The sequence below is a fragment of the Xylocopa sonorina genome, chromosome 7, assembly GCF_050948175.1.
Source record: "Xylocopa sonorina isolate GNS202 chromosome 7, iyXylSono1_principal, whole genome shotgun sequence".
NCBI lineage: Eukaryota > Metazoa > Arthropoda > Insecta > Hymenoptera > Apidae > Xylocopa > Xylocopa sonorina.
In genome coordinates this window covers 1958985-1975557 of record NC_135199.1, presented here as the reverse complement: position 1 = coordinate 1975557, position 16573 = coordinate 1958985, and the positions used below count along the sequence as shown (strand labels likewise).

The following is a 16573-nucleotide window of genomic DNA, read 5'->3' as shown; positions in this document are numbered from 1 at the left end:
TGATGACATAATCAAGGGAAAACCCATAGAGAGGCCAAATATAGTTGTGCAATGTATTAAAGACAAATAACTTTTCCTTAAAATAAACGTTCCTCGTATATCGGATAGAAGTACTGCTATTCGGAATAGCTATACGATTGTGGGTGTTTGAAACACTGCGGTTAACAGTTTAACGATCGCATAATCTTTTTGCAACGCAGCTAATAAAGACAGCGTAGTATATCTACCTATCTATAATAGGATGTGGTTTACTTAAAATTTGAATTTTTCTTTGAAGATACCGAGGCTATAGGGGCTGAGTCTCACAACGCGACGACGTGAATAACTCGTAAAAAAGTGTTTCAAACAAAAGTTGCATGATTCCTAAGGGCACATACACGATACCTTAGCGATAGTCTCTCGTTTCATCGAGATACGAACGTGACATTCAGTTTTACATGTTACGAGATCGACATTAACGAACGTCAACTTAAATTTTTGTTTCAGAAAACGACCGATCAACATCACTGGGGGCATCCTCATAATCGAATGTAAACAATCGTAAAACTCCGCTTGCTAACAAGCCGTGAGAGGTAGAGAGGTTAAGGGAGCAAATTAAGAAGTTAGGAGTCGATTTAAGTAGAAAAAAAAGAGGAACAGACCACGCGCATCCCTTGAAACAATGCTCGGAGAAGTGACGTGAGACAATGTCTTCGAAACGTAACACGTCGTAGATTAACTATGACACAACAAGATTTCTACCGTGCAATTCACGATAAAAAGAGCATAGAATTGTCTAAATTAATTTAATTGCCCCGACTGTTAACAGTGTTATAGAGCCGAACAACGACGTTAATACGTTGAATTCTAACAGGGCGTATACATATACATAGGGTTCAGTATCGAACCACCTCAAGGTGGAAACACGGTTTACGTGGGTGGATACAAGGTGAACGAAAGGGTTGAAGGGAGGATTCGAAGAGCATTCTGTGATTCATATTGTGCAACGATTCAAGATGAAGTTCATAGGGTCTTTGTGCGGGATCAGCTCGCCAAAGAAAATGGGCAAGGAGTATATGAAGGTGGGAAGAAACGCTCTCTTCGGCGTAAAGACAAGCCAGCACGAGAGCTTGTGCACGGAGAAGGTCCCGAGACCCCTATCGTTCCTTATTTCCGAAAATGGGAAACTTAGACACGGTAAGTTACCACTCCACGATTTACCACACCTTTTCGTTACATCTCGAATTCCGCGAGATGAATCGTTCAGATCTACATGAGAATTTAATCGACGGGGATAATGTTGCCAGAACGATTTATGAGATATCGATCTATTTGACTATGCTTGGAGCAGTTTTCATTTCGTCAATAATGTCTAATTGATGTACCGAAAATTATTATTTAAATAATTTGAACAACAGTTTATGGTTCATTTTCCAGATATCGAAAGAGTCTTGATTAATTAATAGTTGTACCATTTGGAACGTGATACACGAATGTACCGCAAACTAGTAAAGATTACGCCCTGAATATTCCACAATTATGAATTAAAAACTTAAAGTAACATTTTCCACGTGATTTCCATTGTAATTATCATAAACTTCTTGCAGAATTTCCTTCGTTAGATATCCTTCGTTCAGTAAATTATCAAAGCTATCTATTTTTCCACAATATGCGAGTTAATATTTTTTGAAATTTCTCCAAATTTCATAATTATTAATGCAAGAAATATCCGTTTCAAGTGACTTTATGTTGTCCAATTTATTTTACTACAAGTGACGTAAAATATTGTACAAATCAATAGAATATGAACTAGCACTCGTTAAATAATTCTAGTCAACTGAACACATTACGTAATGCAATTTCGTAATTTAAGAATCAAAGGATATATACCACATGTTACGTTGGTAAAAGGTAGGTCAAAGTGATATCGACGATATCCTCGAAGCCTCAGTTTAAAAGTACATCACATATTCCATCACAACCTTGTAACAAATTTAATATGATTATTTTAAATCATTTTTGACTTTCGCGTGATTTTTTCTTAAGTAAAAATTTTGATAAAAATTAGCTGGAGACGTCTCCGTAGACGTTAAAAAGCAAAAGTGCAGAAGTGAGAAATCTCGTAATGGAAATTCCAAAGGAAACTATTATCGAAAGTTGTCCTTCCCTTGGTGATGTATGGCAGCAGTTCATAGTGCTTTCCTGTTTCCACCTTTGAAACAGGAAGAAATTCTTAGCTCTTGCGGAGAAACTTGAATTATCATAAGAAGTTCTTGTTTTCTCCGTTACGAGGAATGCGTTTGCTGCACGATTTTACGTCAAGTGTTTATTCACCGATCAAATTTACTGCGTAACGCTACTATCGAGAAGTTTCAACTGTATTTAGAGTATCAAGAAATGATACCGTGTAATTAAATGACAATGGGAATACAAACGTAGTCTATTTGAAGTTCTAAAGGTATGCAATTAAATAGAACAGATCGATGATGGATACAAAATGGATAACAATGGATAGAAACTTTCCACGTATTTAGAGAAATATGTAGAGACAATTTAACATTGCAATTATAAAGATCTACACTTGTTTTTGAAAAAGTCGAAGCAGATGGATGAATAGTTCGATCGAAATGGTTCCTCCAAGTTCACCGTGATGCTTTCTACTTTTTCAACAAACTTTCCATACCAGTTCTATTGGCCGTAGTGATTCGAGTTTCTCCCGGTTCGGCTGAAAAGTTCTAAAGAGAACGGGTAGCGATCGTGATCGTGCAGGAACCGGTGGGGCTGTCGTTCACAACTACACAGCTAAGTGTGCTAACGATAGTCGAACATAATCGGAATGATGCGTGGCAGAGGATAGTGGGGCAACCTGTTCTCTCTATCACCTGTTCCACTAGCCTACTGCACCCTAACCTCCAGCTATTGGACGTTACTCCTTGACACCCTTGCCGCGCGATAGCCACGCGGTAGGCGTGCGTCCCGTCTAACCAAAAGAAGAAACGCAAATCGTAGCCAAATGGATGCCGAACCTCGCTCGCATTGCAACATTCCGCGCGACTTCGCTCTCGCATTGGAGCAATGTCTCTTTAGGAATCTCGCCTTTCGTTCAGGATCAGTTTTTTTTCCATCATCCTTCACTTTGATACCGGAGAGTAACTCTTTTCTTTGATCGATGCTCTTGGATGCTTGTGAAATGAAAAGCTGGTTTTGCGGTTCTACCGGTTATATGGTAGTTGGGTAATTGGGGGTAGTTTTTGGTACACGGTTGAACGTTTTAGTTGCACTTTTTCTCTTTCTCTTCTGCCTGTTTCTTTCTTAGCACAATCTAATTTCGCAATAGTCCTCAAAATGAGTTTTTAATTATGGAAAGTATCAAATCGCTACGCTATTTTCTGTGCTAATCGTATACCGTATTCGTTTCCGTAAAGACATTAAGTAGTTTCATTTTTTTTCTTAATAATAGTATACTCAGAAGATCATTTTATTTCTGGTTATTTCAAAATATGTTATTCAACGATCATGCACCGCGTACCAACGATCTTGACTTACTAAACAAGTCTAAGTGTTTAACGCGTACGACGAGCGAAGTTTCTTTAAAAGTGGCAAGGTAAATTATCTAGTCCGAACCATTAAGAGAAAACACACTTTTCATACCAGTTGAGAAAAGTGGCTGCGCCTGTACCGTCCAATTTAAATCGGTTATTTCTCCATATCTTGAATATCATTTCTCATATTTCGTTTTAAACAAAATAAATGTGTGTTAAAAAAAGCAATTATAAATTTGAACGTAAAAAATAACAGCGCTTGTGAATTAAGACGAACTTTCCAATGTCTATAAAGTTATTTTATAAATTTTAATGGAAATTATTGTATTTTCTATAACTGATTGGTCATAAAGCAATCACCACATCGCAAACAGAAGTGAATACTTTACATGTAAACAATTTACTTTTCAGCGAACAGGGTAGACTACAGATAAGGCCATTAATAGTTCCCCTATCAGATTCATTGCAATATGTTTTCTAATCTTACTTAACAGCTGCGAAGATGAGTTAATCATTTATTTCTACGTATGGCTTCCGTATTTATGCTCATTTTATAAAAGTCAATTATTACTCACTTGGCTAGCGTTTAATCGCTATTTATTTATAATTAACGCCGCTTATACATTTTATATGTAATTGAAATAAATTTGAACTTATTAGAAATGAAGCCAACGAGTAAGGAGGTCATCGATGCGGCCTGTATCTTCCCTGACTTATACATATAAAAAAAAAATGTATTCAAGGCATATAGGTTGTCTTTCCTTGTTTGCCGAAAACTTGATTTATTACCCTATAGTATATTGCATTATCGTTACTCTTATCGATTAAGAGAATCATTTTTTTATTACATTCTCCAGCCTCTCGCTTTAAACAGAATCTCTAATCCGATGTATCGAGTGTAACATTCTACATGCCTAATTCATATCCACTTTCTCCCTAGCTATTCGATTGCACATTGTTCTTTTCTATTGTTATCTTTCCACTAGTTTTATTATCTGTCCACTGAAGCTTAGAACGATTTCACAGTGCCGGTTTTCTGACGATAGTATCGCGATGCCGTAGCACTTAGGCTCGAAGTCGAGTCGAGCATCTTTTCGATGGGTGATTGTACGCTTTCCTTTTCTTTTATTTTAATTATAAAGAAGAAAGGTTTCGATTGCGTATTCAGCTTGGAAACCGCTCTTAGCGATAGACGAAATAACAACAAATTCGAGCGAATGCAGTTGTAATTTCTGCTTATTGAATTACCATCAATTGAAATCTGTAGTTTCTACTTCGAATCTAAACATATGAAAATTAATAGAAATCCTTGTTGTAATCATAATGAAATTAAATTGTTAAACCACATTAAAACCACAAATCACAGCTACCAAAGAAGTTCAACCGCGAAAACGATACTGCAAACGTTTTGTCGAAGGAACAGTGCACGAAACGTTTAACCGATATCGATTCGGAAACGTGAATAGCTTACAAGTTGAATGGAACAAATTGCAGACAGGCAAAGGAATACACTCTGGGCGACGATGGATTGTTCGAGGGATCAGTGCCGCGAAAATAAGCTTATAACGATTTCACAGCTAAATCTTAGTCAGCTGCCAGAAAAGGGCAGACGCAATTAACGATCGTTCGTTGAGCGTAAAGGCTGTCGTCCAGTTGCGGTATTTAACGCGCGTATGGTACTCTGCTATACTATACCAAAAAACAAATGATATCGGTACAAAATCGTCGCGTTAACTTTAATGAGTGTATCAGAATACACATACTTGATCGATCTTTCCGAGGAGAGTAGTACCATTTTTTCCTTCAGTTTCGTTGAATTAATTGTTAAATTAAAAGTTGCCGCATCGGTAAATGGATTCATGGTAAAGAATGTCAATGTTGTCGAAAGGTGTCAACTACGCGAAGAAGTCTCGCGATACTATGCTGCTACACTGGACCAGTATACTCATTTGTACAGAGACAGAGTACTATTGATCATTGAAAAATGTTTAATATGTTTGCGTAGAACAAATAAAGCCATTTTCAAATCGACTGACTCGTTCTACAGTCGTTGCAAAACAACCGGGACGACTACAATACATGTACGCCACACGCGCGTATAGAGGAGAGGTCAATGGTGGACTAATATCATGGCCGTTTGCTGTATTGTGCCGCGTTCTCGAGTGGGCGACAGCCTTAAGTCCGCTGTTACATTATCCGTCCGCAAAGGGGACACGCAGGCATGCTCGCATCTCAGACAATTTTGAGATTACTTTCACTCCCGGTCGTTCGGAGAAACTCTGGAAGAACCCACGGTCCAGTGTAACGCAGACATTTTTGGTCCGACCGACCAGCTTCGCCACGTCTTCTATATTACGTATTTCAATGGTCATTAAGTAACCACACCGATGAGATAACACCGTTACATGTAACGTCCAACGTCGATGGCCTACCGATTAATTAATGAATTAACGCCCTGGTAATTTTTTAACGCCGATTATCAACAATTGTAAACGTCTGTACGAGACGCACAGATAGAATATTAGTGGGATAACCACTAACAACAAAAGACAGTTAATTACTTGGTCCTGATATTTTACCTAGTATTAAACAGTAACAGATTTTTGAAGTACTATTCATATGTATGTATATTAATTAGCGATGTCGTGATATATATAACGTAAATAACGTACATGAAATCAGACTAGGTTCATTCAAATTTACTGTATCAATATACTACGACGTATAGGTGTAGCCAATTAATCATTTTTACTCTCTGAATAAGTGAAAAAGCTTTTTATATCGAAGGGAAGTGAAAATGTTAACGATTAAGACATCCGGGAAAGGGAAACGTCAAAGGTCGAAATTGAACTCTCCGTCCGTTTAAAGAGGAAATAAAATTCCGTTGAATTGACACTGAGAAAGCCATCGTAGTAGTTGTTTAACAGGTTTCAATTTTAAAAATGATACCTTGTCACGTAAATGTTGTACACACCATCGCGTGCTATTTTTATTATACTCGTCAAAGCAAAAAGGAAAAAAATACGAAATATCGCATGATTCATTCGCGAGCTTAAAATAAAATAGCAAATATTACGAGGTAAACGAAAAAAAAAAGAAATAACAATATTTATGTATACTTATGTTTAGTGACCCGTTCGTATGCAAATATTCGTGTCAGCTACATTTTATAATAATATTCCATCAATTAATTAATCCATCTCCTATTATTATCATTAAAGTAGGTTGAATTTACGGCATAGGAAACGTTGAAGAATTCGACGCAGTGCGTAACTGGTATATGATGTGAAATACGAGCAGCAGTACGTACATGTAAGAATTCCTCGCGTACGTCGGTTATTACTTCTTTTGAAAGCTTCTACACTTTCTACGCCCGTTGATTTCTCAATCTTTTGCGGTAAACTGCTTACGCTTTAAACGAGAATCGGTACGTGAACCGAGCACAGAGGATAACATAACTGTTTCTTACCATTAAAAATGGGTCGACGATCTGAAAAACACCACATATCACTGTTAATTATTCAGAACTTGGGTTGAGAAATTTCGAACGTACTCGTGTTTCGTTAAAACCAAGTTAACGACTGTCCGTTATTATAATAGTAACAAGGTCGTACTTTTTCTCCTGCCCATATTAGCATATCTATAAAATTGTCAGAGCTAGACTATACGACTGTACTTCTACCTAGGTTAACAGAAAGTCTCACGCTTGAAGGATCAACATTTGTTCCTTTTTTCTTTTCATACAGCTACCAAGTTGTTCAAGTTGACAATAAAAATGTCGAAGTGTCACGACAGCGTGATTACTATTCAAACTTAGATGAACTTGCACGTTCATCTAAATAATGCACTTCCGTAGACTCGTTTAGAGATGCGTTTAATTTGTGGAAACGCTCGTATAATTGTTCTATACGCTGGCAAGCAAATGATAGACATGAAACATCGTTCAGGGATTCTGTCAATATGTACACTGAATAGCTGTTATTTCTTCATCTTGGGTTAATCACGTGAGAAATGGAACAAAATTTAGATGCATCCTATAACCCATTTATAATTGCACCTACTTCCAGTTATGGTCTTAACAGTAAACTTTCTTCCGAGATCGATGTAGATATCGATAATAAAAAGTGTGCCAACAGTCCGGAATTGAACCGAATTCGTCAAAGATTTTAACAGATAAAGAGGTAACTGAAAACAAAACTTTTTTGATTATCACACCGTGTGTCAGCTGTGAAACCTTTCACATATTTTCATAATAACGACCTGGGTTGTTACTATTGGAGCAATATTCAACGCAAAGCAAAGCAAAGCAAATAACTAGAGACCTTGATCGTTGCACGAATCTGCATTCACAGTCTTCTGACTACGCGATAATTACATCTTTTTTCATTTCTTTCAAAACCTTATGAAACTTCCCTAAAAAAATCAGTTTCAATTCCACCGGATGATTGAAAGCAGGATATTTGAATTATTATTCGAATTAATTATGTTTCTTACACGTTATTCTTGTTCTTTGTATAATTAATTTCACAATATTTATCCAATACGGGTTTGGTAGTACAAGGTATGTATAAGGTAAAAATTTCATTTTTATCGAAGGCAATGGCACCTTTATTTACCACATCGATAACTATCGGAAGGTAATGTGACGTTCTGACGTCAAATATATTGATAACGTGAAATAATTAAGGACAAATTAGCGTGACGGTACGGTCAAAAGACAAAGACGTACGATAAACTTGCATAAACTGCGTAATGTAATTTATATGAACGGCTATGAAGAAAAACAATCGATCGTTACATAAGAATAACTTATTACTCGAACAGATTAGTCTTATACGATATGTCGCAAAATGATTTCAGATGCAATATTTTCCATTACCAATGACACTAATGACGCCACATAGGCGTTTCAGCTTGAACCATATCCATATAAACCCTTCTAAGCAAATAAATATTTTATATACCGCTACGTGCTTTATTAAAAAACAACTTTTTTAAGGTATGTTAAATGTGAAAATGTGAAAATTCCGTTTGTTAGGCAAATATTTGCTCTGGAGGAATTTATAACGTAAAACGATTCAGCTATTATAAATATGGTAGATTTAACTGGACGCTGAATCCACTTACAAATAAAATATCGAGATACTAATTTTTTTTATACAAGCTTATACAATATTAGTTTTGAATGTTACGCGAGTCTTAGAGCCTAGTCTTAGAGCACTTAGGCTACACCGTGTATACCACATATCTAATTCGAACATTCACATCAATCACCAAAGTATATACCTATTATCCCTTTCTAAGTCATTTGCATTTACGGAGTGTCACAACTGACATGTTTGAAACATCAGCGATTTGTTTTTTTCCCACAGTTATGCTTAATTTTTCTTTACTTCTGCTTTTTTATCTTCACTTTTTCTGCACCTTATAAATATGTAATTCCTTGCATACGTTTAATTAAAGAACATTCACTTTTATCAACGCGAATGCAAATACAAGCAGGTTGTTTTCAATATTGAATGATACCGTGTAAAGGTTCGATGAATCGGTAATTTTGCGTGAGATTTGTCAGTTTCAAGTAATTAGTCGACATTGAGAGAAGCATTTTGATTAGAGCGAGGCATGTAAATACACACGAGTTGACCGATAGGAAGGGAAAATATTTGAAAAATATGTGTGAACCGTAAATTTCATTCCCGAGAGATCGTTGCTCTTGTAGCGTGCAAGAAATGATTGCGGGACGTAGCTTCCGTTCAGCCATCCTTGACGGGAAGGCAATTTTTGCAAAGCACCGCGATCATATTCGACTTAAGTGTCATTTTCAAAGTCGGCAACGCGACTATCTTTCATTTCTTCGTACCACCTTCATCTAAATCGTGGACGGTCGACTATGTATCGTACCTTCGTAAAGTCCCACTGAATCACTAATTTAAATAAAATATTCATATCCTCCTAAGTAATAAAATAAACGGAAATAGTTTGGAAATATAAAATAACAAGTTGTTGGATCTTAACAACAGTCTGCAAACGATAAACGATATTGTTGTGAAAGATTTTTTGCACCAGTTTGCAGTAGTTTGGCGACAATGCGAATATTGAGTTGTATTGCCGTGGACGATCTGCGAGTTACAGAGAGATATAAAAAATATAAGCGTTAAAAACTAAGAAATGAGTAACGCAAATAACAAATGTGAGTAAAAGATCATTTATGTTCGCTAGCCTATGAAAAATCGATAAGTTAGTATAATACAAATATCATCGAAATCTGACGAAATACTGTATTCTACTGTTTGTATCCACGAACACTTTCGAAGATGACTGCAAATATAGCACGCTCCAACCCCACAGCTTGAAATCGCACTATCAACATACTGCTGTCACAGGTGTATACAACCGATTTATTATGAAATGCGTTCGAACTGTATATTATCGTTATTATTATGAAATTGCAAAAAGAACCCAACAGCGACAGGAGGCAGGTGTTTCAAGGATAAACCACTTGTATGCTTACAGTGCTTCGTTCATCGATGATTAACTTATTTATTGTAATTCTACGATTTATTAGATACTAGAATTAGAATTTTATCAAAATTTGATGAAGGGTGCTAATACGAATCTCTTGCAATTAGCTTTCTTCATTCAACCCACTAGAAGAAAGGATAACTACAGTAGAAGTACATAAAATAGTACATAAAACTTTTTTTCTCGTATTCTTAAAGATAACAAACACTGAACACTCATGTCCTTTTTTCCCTCGACTCTCAAATGGAAATTAAGTTTTCAATTTGCAAACAGTAGTGACAAGTAGCGAAGACTTGAAGGAAACGCGTGCGACAATAGTTGATCGAATAAATATTTCAATCAACAAGTTCTCGTGTTTTAGAGGACACGCGATAAAAGCGAACTTGAACAGCACCAGCAACAGTAGCATCCAAGAAAGGAGAAATCGTAGGATCAAGCAGCGGGTTTGGTAATTTACACCGCTCATGGTTATCGAGGGCTATGTACTGCACAGTTTCGAGCGGCAGGGTACTTTGCATTCTTCTATAGGTAGTATGGTATATATTATTTTCATTTAAATTTTTTAAACATCGGAGTGACACTTAAGCTGACAAGTATCTTTAGCTAACATTTCACCAACTTTTTCCAACCAATCGTACAACTTTCCCACAGTTTTACGTCTACCTGGACATTTCTTTCGTACAACAGACACTCAGAGTAAACGAACGTGCGGGTCACGGTTTGCGACATTCAATTTCCCGCACGTCGTTAAAAGTATATCGATCTATGAAACTTGTCCATCTTGTAGTTTGTCGAAAAACTTGATTAAGCTGTAAACACAAGAACCAACAGGAAATGCGTAAAAAGCAAAAAATATTTTAACAAATCTACTTACCGGTATACATACGCGAAGTAGATTTTCGTTTATTTGATTTCTTAAAACACACGATTGAGGAAGTTGAAAAAAAAAATTGAAATTATATGTATAAAATATTCTTAATGCATTCTGTCAGTTTACACGCGACAGAATGTCCGGATTAACATATTTATCACTAAAACTGGATATTAAGAGATTCGAGGTTATTAATATAGAGACAAGCAAAGAGAGACGATAGCCAAGGAAAAGGACAAATTAAAAAGAACTACAAAAAATGGGCTAAAAAATGTATCGTATCTTGGATCACGAAATATTTTCGTAGAATTATGCTGCCCGTCCTTGAAATGGAGTGAAATTCTCCGAAATCAAATCGAATCGAATCGAAGAACGCGGAACATTCGATATCTTCAGTCGAAACCAATGTTACCGAATACTCTATAGATTTTGCCAAAAAATCTGTAGATTCTGCAATTACAGATGTACAGTCTATATTTAGAACGTGTAGCTAAAAATATATACGCATACATTCTCGAGACGAAAATCAGAGTATAATTAATCACGTCCTTATTACCCACTGCATAGTAAGAATTTATCTTAGCACCTACATAGTTAACCATTAGACATTTAAACGCGACAACGATACACTCTTGTAATCTGATAATCATTTTAAAATTTTCGATCGTATTAAGGATCGCTTAATTGTAAATAGTCCCACCGTAAAATTTAAATTAAGAACGATAAGATTAAAAAATAGAAATATTCCAAATGTGAACACTAGTTTTAAAATTACGAACGAATAAGTTTAAGTGTGGTCAATGAAATTGCATCGATGATCCTCGTCGCATGTATACTTTCATCTTAGGTACTATCCTACTTTTCTAACAGGATATAATATCCTACTTTCTTGTTGGTAATTGATTTGGTATTGATTTCAAAGTAATACAGGAAGATGTATTCGTACCCTCGTGTATAGTAACCTTTCATTCTGGCATTAACTGAAAGTGCCTCTACTTTTATCTTTTGTATTAACGTAACGTTGACTTCTAGTGGGTTTAGGCTTCTTTCTTTTCTCCGCTGGAAAGGGAAAAGCAACGCATACACTCGAAACACACTTAAAAAGTTGATCGGCGACACCGAACCTGAGCCCTTGAATTTTGAAACGAATCATTAATAACGCGATTATCAATATCCAAATAATTGTATTTATATTATTATCATTTTTCATTGGACGGTATAATCGAAGTTTGATCGTTGTTATTAATGGTTCATCCCACGTAGCGGATTTAAACAAATCGAGAAAAAGCATCGGAGAATGTGAAGGGTAAAGACTCGTATATTAAAGGTGACCAAAGACGATTTCTGGAAAGTTATAACTCATTAGGGAAAGTATGATCATCAAGGTTAAGTTACTAGTACACCGACCACTTCACGCCCTTGTTAAGCAAACCTTTTTTCGTAGTACCAACCAGTTGTTTCACAATGTATCACATCCGGCGTTGAAAAAGGTAGCAACAGTACTATCGTAGATAATATTGAATTTAATATCACTTAGACAAGATGCGCTAATATTACTGGTAACATTAGTGTGCTTTATCGGGCAATCGTAGAAAATACAAAAATACGTGACATTATTTATTTGAACATACGAAAGGACGGATGTAATATGTCTTACGAAAGTTTGCACGTGTTGCTCACATTCTTGAAACGTATATATTTAAATTTTATCGCCACGAGGTATCTCTTGAAAGCATTTCTTCGTAATGTATGGCTAAATAATTATTTAACTTTTATTCGAATGGCGTAACGTAATATTTTGAAAACGCGCGAATTATATCACAATTACCTGGGTGTCGTAATAATAACATGTAATATCAGTTTAATGTATCTGTGTGCCTTTCGATGATTCAGAGGCCGTTGTGTCATTGACATGGCAGCTTTAACGCGCACAGCCTTACTTTCTTGATTCCTTGATATTTCTTAAATAAACAAAATTTAGTGGTTTCTCTTTTCTGATGTCGATTATTGTTTCGATAAAATGTATAATTGACCTAGTCTTTTCTCGTTTGACAGGCAGACTGTCAGCAATTGTTATAGGAATTCTGACGCTTGTCATCGGTATTATCTTAAGCAGTATACCTTGGGTGGATTATATTATATTGAAGGTATGTACAATAACGTTCTCCCACTATTTGTAACAAGCAAAGGTACAATTAAAATCGTTACTTAATAATGTCGAGTAATATAAGTTTAATTCTTTATACACACTAATTACAACTAGCAATAAACATTAAGATTATAGCAAAGGAAAATAGCATTATGGCAAACCGTCGTTAGCTAGTTTCGAAGAGAGTACAAGCGAATGCCGAGTCATTATTAATTATTAATTTACATTGTAGATGTCACTCCTAACAAACAATATCCCCAATCGACCGTTTAAACGATAGCCATTTTTTTTTGTTTCTAGTATCGAATGTTCATAAGTCGTGAATTAACAAAAAGCGGAAGCTATTTCTGTGGCCGGCCTTGCACTTTCTCGCAGAACGAGTTACACATTTTGCACGTTTCACTTACAATATTGACTCTCCATTATAATCATTGGATTGTAAAGTAAATTTCTCTTATCACTTATCACTTATCACTTTAGCATATCGACTTTCATTATTTCGATCACTCGATTCATTTTTTATTAACCTTGGATTATATATATAAAACATTATGGTATTGAAAAACACGTGACATTGCATTTTTTACTAATTTCATAACTCGAATTACGTTCAGTTTGCAGTAACAATCGTAAATATGTATAAGAAAATATCCATCGTGGAATAAAATTACAATTATGCGACTACTTAATTGTACGTTTGATCTGCAGCAAATTATATTGCGACTATGCTATATTCTTATATTGTGACGCCTGTGTAACGTTTACATTCTTTCTTCAGCAATTACGATTATGGAACGGTTCCATTGCTTTCCAATACTGGCAAAAACCAGGCGTAGTTCGATTGACAAAAGTGTACATATTCAACGTAACTAACGCAGAAAATTTCTTGCAATATAATGAAAAACCCAAATTGCAAGAAGTTGGTCCATTTGTATATAGGTAAGTATCACAAATACATATATATATATATTTTTTTTCTTTTTAGCTCTCCAAAAATTAATCAATTTTACAATTAAATTGAGTACGAGAAATAAAGATTCACTTTTACTACCAGGTAACATCGAATGAAAAATATAAGAGAAGTCACGAAAAAAACACTTCAAATATTTTCAGTCAATCAACAATTTTCTGCTTCCTGCTTATAATGGACTTTGCATTTAATACGATGAACGAAAATATTTTGAGATATTTCGAAACGTATGTTCCCAATATATGTACATTCCTCCAATTACAAACATGCTACACTTCCTTATGGAAAATGCTGTTAAGCGGTTTTGTTGTTACAATGTCCTTTGAATAAGTTGACTAAGTTGAATAATTTAGATATTTCTACTAATATAAGTAAATTTCGTTTATTTTACAGGGAAGATATGGAAAAAGTAAATATCGTTTTTCATAACAACGGTACCGTTAGTTACCAACACAAGAAAATATTAAACTTTGTGCCAGAGCTATCGAAAGACAAGAACCTCAAAGTAATAGTACCGAACATTCCATTACTAGTTAGTAGACTTTTTACCATGCTAGAACTTGAACTAATACCACGTATCGAACGATGAATATCTTCTTATCAATACGTTATACATTTTTTTTCTTTTTGGTACGAAATACAATTGTGATAGAAAATAGAAATAATTCATTTTCCAGACGCTATCTACGCAAAGCAAGAGCCTACCTCGATTTATTACCTTAGGATTATCCATGTTTCTAAGCGGAATGCAAATGACCCCGTTTGTTCCTGTAACCGCCGAACAACTCGTTTTCGGATACGACGACCCATTGGTTAGCATCGCGCATCGATTCTTCCCAAAAACGAGACGTCCCATGAGTCAAATGGGACTTCTGCTTGGGGTAAGTAAGAACTGTCGTCCAACAATTACCAAAAATTATACAAAAATCCTTGTAAACAGTGCAAAAAGTGAATGATAATTACAGAGGAATGGTACAATAAACGAAGTATCTACTATATTCACGGGACATACAGATATGAAAGAGTTTGGATTGATTAACCGGATAAATGGATTAGATCGTTTGCAATATTGGCCAAGCGCACCTTGCAACTCTATTCGAGCTTCGGAAGGTCAATATCATCGATTTTCGAAATAGTATACCTATTATTTTTAACGGTTCTATGTTAAATATTTAACAACAGATAATATTTCCGTCGATTGCTTGATCTGTGCAGGATCATTCTTTCCACCTCGGGATCAAACTGGTGCCGACATTGTCCACGTCTGGGACAAAGATCTATGCCGCACCATGCCACTAAAATACCGTGGCCCGACTGAAAAATCCGGAATTAAAGCAGACTTGTACACCCCACCCGATGATATTTTCGGACGTCCGAACGAGACAGCACCGGAAAACGAGTGTTTTTGTTCGGACGACATTTCCACTTGCCCCGCGAACGGATTACAAAATATCAGCCCATGCCAGTACAGTAAGTACTAATTACCATGCGAAATCGCTGACAAGACTGTATAATAATAAACTATAAACTCGTTATTTCATTATCGTTTCAGGCGCGCCAGTCTATATTTCCTTTCCTCATTTCTACAAAGCAGATCCTAGTTTACTGGATGCGGTCCACGGACTGAAACCGAACCCGGCCGTTCATGGAACGTATTTCAAGATTCAACCGGTATGCGATTTGTTTAAATATCGATTTATATTTAAGCACAGTATGCATAAGTACATAACGGAATAAATTAGTGAGCTAAATTCTCTACCGCTAAATTGAACAGCATCACTTATTCGCTTCGCAGAAACTCGGTGTGCCGTTAGAAGGACTGGTCCGCGTACAGATGAACTTGAAGGTCGAGCGTCAACCGCAAATTGCTATCGTTTCGAATTTTCCAGACATCGTGTTTCCCATCATGTGGATCGAGGAGGGAATCGAGGAGCTGACACCTTCGATCCGCAGGTGGATCTACTTAGCAACGACGTTCAGCGACGTTGCGGCACCTTGTACCTCGTACGGATTAATTCTAGTCGGTATCACGATCATATCCTTGGTTCTGGTGAAGGTCTACAGAAACGTCGTGTTCACGCACGAGGCGGTCGATTTAGGCAAACGAAAAATTAGAACGGGTTCGACGTTGTTAGTGAATGGACAGCAAAAGTTATTGAATCCAAGGGAATTGTACATCTTGCTCAATGACGATCAGGACAAGGATCCATTGAGGATACGCGTGTAGGTAATAGGACGAATTTTTTGTTCCATAGTTTTACCCAAATTACGTATAACCGCGTGCGTACGCGATGCGTCACACGCATGACAATATTCACCTCGCCCGGTGTCTATTCACCTAGAGCCATTCTATGAAAGATTGATTACTTTTCTACTCGACGCCTTGATTTTTCTTCAAATTGAAATATGTTGTAACGATGTATGCTGTAACTGTATGAAAATACAGTATACGTATATAATGTATACGAAATCTCAAGAAAAACGAGTGTAAAAGTAATCCATTCAACGTGGGATAATCCGTATAGTGTTTTTAATCTGTT

The 16573-nt window shown here is 36.2% G+C and overlaps 1 protein-coding gene across 1 annotated transcript; it reads left to right on the top strand.

The window, feature by feature from the left end:
• The first annotated feature begins 928 nt into the window (after window positions 1–928).
• On the top strand, window positions 929–16374 carry Dsb (scavenger receptor class B member debris buster). The gene is made up of 9 exons (XM_076898128.1): window positions 929–1180; window positions 12974–13061; window positions 13842–14002; window positions 14427–14565; window positions 14711–14914; window positions 14999–15143; window positions 15249–15503; window positions 15586–15704; window positions 15829–16374. Exons 1-9 carry the CDS (start codon window positions 996–998, stop codon window positions 16258–16260), a joined length of 1728 nt encoding a protein of 575 aa, XP_076754243.1. The 5' UTR covers window positions 929–995; the 3' UTR covers window positions 16261–16374.
• Window positions 16375–16573: the final 199 nt, after the last annotated feature.

What these genes read in the sequence shown, in the direction of transcription:
- Dsb (XM_076898128.1), top strand. Translation starts at nt 996, where the DNA reads ATGAAGTTCATAGGGTCTTTGTGCGGGATCAGCTCGCCAAAGAAAATG. An exon ending in GGGAAACTTAGACACGGTAA is followed by an intron (nt 1,181 to 12,973) that starts GTTACCACTCCA and finishes TTTGACAGGCAG; the next exon opens with ACTGTCAGCAATTGTTATAG. An exon ending in CTCTATTCGAGCTTCGGAAG is followed by an intron (nt 15,144 to 15,248) that starts GTCAATATCATC and finishes TGATCTGTGCAG; the next exon opens with GATCATTCTTTCCACCTCGG.